Source organism: Magallana gigas, chromosome 3 (assembly GCF_963853765.1).
Source record: "Magallana gigas chromosome 3, xbMagGiga1.1, whole genome shotgun sequence".
Taxonomy (NCBI): Eukaryota; Metazoa; Mollusca; class Bivalvia; order Ostreida; family Ostreidae; genus Magallana; species Magallana gigas.
In genome coordinates, this window is record NC_088855.1 from 27,255,072 (window position 1) to 27,261,103 (window position 6,032).

General features: G+C 32.9%; 1 protein-coding gene across 1 annotated transcript; it reads right to left on the reverse strand.

The window, feature by feature from the left end:
- Positions 1 to 800: 800 nt before the first annotated feature.
- Positions 801 to 3,580, reverse strand: LOC136273357 (protein FAN-like). Its single transcript, XM_066077777.1, has 9 exons — positions 3,445 to 3,580; positions 3,005 to 3,084; positions 2,596 to 2,878; positions 2,386 to 2,468; positions 1,942 to 2,021; positions 1,725 to 1,815; positions 1,526 to 1,589; positions 1,266 to 1,368; positions 801 to 872 (listed from the first exon to the last, which is right to left on the reverse strand). The coding sequence occupies exons 4-9, from the start codon at positions 2,423 to 2,425 to the stop codon at positions 813 to 815; spliced, it is 438 nt and encodes a 145-aa protein (XP_065933849.1). The 5' UTR covers positions 2,426 to 2,468; positions 2,596 to 2,878; positions 3,005 to 3,084; positions 3,445 to 3,580; the 3' UTR covers positions 801 to 812.
- Between the last annotated feature and the right edge of the window lie 2,452 nt (positions 3,581 to 6,032).

The following is a 6,032-nucleotide window of genomic DNA, read 5'->3' on the forward strand; positions in this document are numbered from 1 at the left end:
AATCAACTATGCAAGCTATCATCTATAAAACATGTGACCTGTTCAAAAAAATCTAAACCTCATCAAGCATCCGAAACCTATGGCTCAGATTCAGCATTCAAGCCTGTCAGGTGCATCAGTATACATAAGACGCATCTCCATGCAAGTTTGGTGAAGTTCAGACCAGTAATAACTAAGATATCATCATCAGAGGGCACTAGCAATTAAAACTTAACCTGCTCCAGCATCCGCAACCTATGGCTCAGACTCAACATCCATGCCTGTCAGGTGCATCTGTATCATAAGACACACCATCCTTTCAAGTTTGGTGAAGTTAGGACCTGTAATAACTAAGATATATTTTTTAGCATCCTTGATAATGGAGATCAAGCTCTGCATCTGAAGCTTCCTCTGTGATTCATTCATATTACAGTTTAGTCAACTATGCAAGTTGAAATAGTACTATTATCTATTAAACATGTGACCTGTTCAAAAAACTTAACCATATCCAGCATCTGAAACCTATGGCTCAGACTCAGCATTCAAGCCTGTCAGGTGCATCAGTATCATAAGACGCACCATCCATTGAAGTCTGGTGAAGTTAGGACAAGCAATAACTAAGATATAATATTTTTTTAACCAATCATCCTTTAAAATAAGTACAGGAGTGACAATACCAATGAGTTTTAAATCTTGTGTTCATGCATGTTCTACTAAATCCAAATGGTTCATGTGTACATTGATTTATTCATGCATACTCTATGAATTACATGTAATTCATAGAGTATGCATATATTTACAATATTTCTATTTATAGTTTATTTTCTTACAATTCATGGAAGTTTGACATCACCTATGGGTTGGCCATCTTGTCTTATACCAAAGTTACTGACCTATAAAAGAGTGTTCAAAATTTATTATTAAAAAAAAAAGAAAAAAAGAAGAAGAAAGAGATATGATCAACAAATTCAGCTCCAATAAAAAATCAAACAGCAAATTTCTATAACTGATTTTGAAATAAATACTGTACTTATAGTCTTTGTTTACTTGACCTCCCAAAAATATACCCCCCCCCCCCCTTCAACCATCCCATTATCATTATTGTACCTGGTGTATCATTATATCTGTTCCCATACATAAATAATCAATATGTTAATAGAATGCATGTACTAGCTGAAAAATGTTGTACAGTAAACCCTACTTTGTGCGGAATACATTGAACTTCGACCTGTTTTCAGAATGAAAATATTGGATTATTCGCTAATTCATCTTGTAGAAAGTCTCACCCCTTTATTCAGAAGAAATTCTCCCTTTTCTTGGAAAAATTCAGGAATGAGTTCTTTAGAGTCGGCTGCTCCTTCCAGGCAATTAGCCCACGTATCATCAAGACTTGAAAATTGTAAATACCAGTCTATCAGCTAATTAACAATGTGTAAGGCATGGTATGAATGGTATCAAAATGAGTTGGCAATATATAATTAATAATTCATTATCACACATCTTGATAAATAGGTTTTTATGATTGAACTTATCACAATTATCATACATGTTAAACATTCTGTCAGGCTTGTCAAATTTTCCATTTTGCAAACAAAGTACATACTCGGGAGCTTAAAAAAATAAAAATAAATTTGTTAAAAAAATATATGCAGAGTTTATATTAAGTTTACATATTACCAGGTAATATATATATCACTCAATAAGTTCATAAGACTTCTTCATAATAAGTCATTAATGCTATGTACCTATCCTTGCTAAGTAAAACAACACATATCCTGGAGTGGAGTAATGAGATCCATACAGGAATTTGTGATCTGACATCTCTTGATATCTCTCCTAAAACAAGAAGAAAGATCTAGGCATAGTTTATATGAACTGGTATTTCCAATAATAATTAAACTAATTTGAACCTTCCTTACAGATGGGCATACAATCTTTTTTATGTCAGACCTATGTACATACCCTCATTTTTTGGATTCTTTCCTCATTAAGTGCTCCTATAGGCTTGCTGAGGTCTCTGTAGATTTTTTCATCTGCCAGATCTATATAAGTATTTATGCATGAAAAATTTATCTTCTTTACTCTAACAAAACAACCTGGTGTTTAATTTTACAACTATTGCTTCATTCTAAAATCTTTTTTCGGGGGGTCATTACGGTACCGATTCTTGAAAAAGTGATATTACCTAACTTCATATCAAACTGGAGTAAAAAGGGCATTTTATATTCAATTTTCAAATACTAGTATTTTTTTTTCTTTTTACAATGCTGGTATGTTTGATAAATGAAAACCAGATCTCTCTCTCATTTCCCCCCCCTCTCTCTCTCTCTCTCTCGCTCTCTCTCTCTCTCTCTCTTTCTTTCTTTCTCTCTCTCTCTCTAAAACACACATGAAAATCAAACATACCCAGAGTAGAAGAAGTAAAATCAGTAACAATCCATGGCATGACAGGATACTGGGTAAGATCACAGAAGCTTCTATCCGCTTGACTTAAAAACAAAATCAAATTGAAAGTTCAGCCATCCATAACTACAGAGAGAACTAAGAATGCACTGTATTTATATAAAAGAAATACAGAGTATTTAACAAGACTGTAAGTTACAGGTGTGTATTTACCTGTTCAGGTACAATAGGTTGTCAAAGTTGGACAGATTTTTACTTTACCATTTAATCATCATTTAGTCATCATGTCGTCTTGTGAGGATTGTTCAAGCAATAGCTCTCAAAATTTACAGCATATGAAAAAATATATATATCACTCAATAAGTTCATAAGACTTCTTCATAATAAGTCATTAATGCTATGTACCTATCCTTGCTAAGTAAAACAACACATATCCTGGAGTGGAGTAATGAGATCCATACAGGAATTTGTGATCTGACATCTCTTGATATCTCTCCTAAAACAAGAAAAAAGATCTAGGCATAGTTTATATGAACTGGTATTTCCAATAATAATTAAACTAATTTGAACCTTCCTTACAGATGGGCATACAATCTTTTTTATGTCAGACCTATGTACATACCCTCATTTTTTGGATTCTTTCCTCATTAAGTGCTCCTATAGGCTTGCTGAGGTCTCTGTAGATTTTTTCATCTGCCAGATCTATATAAGTATTTATGCATGAAAAATTTATCTTCTTTACTCTAACAAAACAACCTGGTGTTTAATTTTACAACTATTGCTTCATTCTAAAATCTTTTTTCGGGGGGTCATTACGGTACCGATTCTTGAAAAAGTGATATTACCTAACTTCATATCAAACTGGAGTAAAAAGGGCATTTTATATTCAATTTTCAAATACTAGTATTTTTTTTCTTTTTACAATGCTGGTATGTTTGATAAATGAAAACCAGATCTCTCTCTCATTTCCCCCCCTCTCTCTCTCTCTCTCTCTCGCTCTCTCTCTCTCTCTTTCTTTCTTTCTCTCTCTCTCTCTAAAACACACATGAAAATCAAACATACCCAGAGTAGAAGAAGTAAAATCAGTAACAATCCATGGCATGACAGGATACTGGGTAAGATCACAGAAGCTTCTATCCGCTTGACTTAAAAACAAAATCAAATTGAAAGTTCAGCCATCCATAACTACAGAGAGAACGTTTGATAAATGAAAACCAGATCTCTCTCTCATTTCCCCCCCCCTCTCTCTCTCTCTCTCTCTCTCTCTCTTTCTTTCTTTCTCTCTCTCTCTAAAACACACATGAAAATCAAACATACCCAGAGTAGAAGAAGTAAAATCAGTAACAATCCATGGCATGACAGGATACTGGGTAAGATCACAGAAGCTTCTATCCGCTTGACTTAAAAACAAAATCAAATTGAAAGTTCAGCCATCCATAACTACAGAGAGAACTAAGAATGCACTGTATTTATATAAAAGAAATGCAGAGTATTTAACAAGACTGTAAGTTACAGGTGTGTATTTACCTGTTCAGGTACAATAGGTTGTCAAAGTTGGACAGATTTTTACTTTGCCATTTAATCATTATGTCGTCTTGTGAGGATTGTTCAAGCATTAGCTCTCAAAATTTTCAGCATATGAAATTTTACTTAAAACACAGCCATGTACAGTGTATGAAACCTATACTGTATAATACCTGTGTTCATCCATAAAAAAGATAATTCTTTTAAAACTTCACACTTTTGAAACCTCTTCTTTAATAATATTGCAAGAAGGCTCTTCTTAATATTGCAAGACTTGTATTAACTTTCTAATTCAATGCTTACTTTCTGCAAACATTTGCAAAAATACATGTACAATCAAATTGTTTTGTAATTAACACTATGTAATACTGGTAATCCAGAGAATTCATCAATGAGGATAATATATACCTTTCTGATCAAGGATTGTTCCATACAATTTATCTCTTTCATCAGGCCCTGGGGCCATAAAACTTAGACAAGCTCAGTTTTGATCTCAGTCTCACTTTGCCACTTTATATTCCTTGTGGAAAAGTGAGACTGAGATCAATAGTGAGCTCATCTAAGTTTTTTGGCCCCAGGGCCTGATGTTGTCAGGCTGAGATAAATATGAGAGCATGGTGCTCCTTCTTTACAAAAGATTTCTATTCCCTGAAGTAAAAAAAAATGTTACAATAGTCATGTAGATTGTAAGGTAAATGAATATTAGCAATGGAATTCAATGTATCTTAATCACTAAATACAGTTTACTGTAGAATCATCTTTCTTTGTGGGCCCGGCCATGTTCGTGTCTTTTGTGGGTAATCCTTGCCCACGAATTCACATCCCCACGAAAGTTTGATTCATATTTATTAAAATTATCCTAAACATGCTACCAATGAAATTACCTCCCCATGAGCCAGAAATTTTTTTGCTACCAACGAACATTGACCCCCATGAATAATCAAAGTACTGAAGTACTGAGGGAGTTAATTTTATCGATCATCATTTATATTAAAATCAACTTATCTTGCATGGCAATTGGTTTCTAGTCTGTATTTGAATTACGCACTTTTTTATTATATGAATTTTTAGACTTTTCCGACAAGAATATCGAGAAACCCCATATGAATCATGTTGTTTAATATTTAAAGATAGATTTCAAACTATATATTAGTAATCGAAACAATTCTAAGAACTGAGAGCACTGAAAGACGGGGTCTTGAAAGTTTGAATTTGTAATTGTCCTTGATTTTCTCGAATATGCTTCCAAAAATTATGAGTTTGAATTAGTTGTTACAATCTAATATGTTAATTCGCCTTTTTTGCAATTGTCTGATACTATGTCTAAATTTTACTCAAGCCCGGCTTTCATAATTGTTGAAAATTGACTTAACGGTATTTTATGTAAAAAAAAAAAAAAAAAGACCCCAAGGAAAAAATTGAAAAATTACTACTAACCGGGAAAATCAAACAGCTATATTAAAGAAGATAATTTTAATCATTATATTTATTTAATTTTGTGATCCAAGGGAAAATCCACAAGTCAGACGGTATCCGTAATAAAAATGAAAACCCCGAAAACTCTAAAACTGCTGAATTAACAAACAAAGTGAACATTTGTATACCGATAACAAACACAGGCACCTGACGTTAGAAATATTTTTTTATAATAAGATTCCAAGAACTTTAAGAATAAAAATATTTGTCACGGTCGCCATTTAGTTTTTTAAGACCGACTTATCTGACACGATTTTCTTCATTTGCGATTCATGCAAAATTAATAGGTAAAAACAGATCCGTTCGCAACTTACTACTTTTTTGTGTAAACTCGTGCATCACCTAATTACGAATTACGATTCAACCGTTCCTTTCATTAAAAATCATACTCCGAAAATCAGAGACATAAATAACAGAGATTGGCAACTCCACAATTAGCGTGTAAATGTTACGGGACCAACCTTACTTTGAGAACTACAAGTGCAACAGCAATCTTGTAAATCATTAAATTTGAACCCGATAGTGAACATGAACATGAACCTGTAAATATGTTTAAGCATGTTTTATTTATGAAATATTTACAAAAACTCTTTATTTAGTTTTTAAATTACTTTTTAAAAACTTATTGACTTTTCACAAAGTAATGGTAA

Excerpts from the sequence above, each read along its gene's own strand:
- LOC136273357 (XM_066077777.1), bottom strand. The coding sequence starts at position 2,425 with ATGCCATGGATTGTTACTGATTTTACTTCTTCTACTCTGG. Across the intron at positions 1,816-1,941 it reads AAAGAATCCAAAAAATGAGG|GAGAGATATCAAGAGATGTC; the intron begins GTATGTACATAG and ends TTCTTGTTTTAG. Across the intron at positions 1,590-1,724 it reads GTTTTACTTAGCAAGGATAG|CTCCCGAGTATGTACTTTGT; the intron begins GTACATAGCATT and ends TATTTTTTTAAG.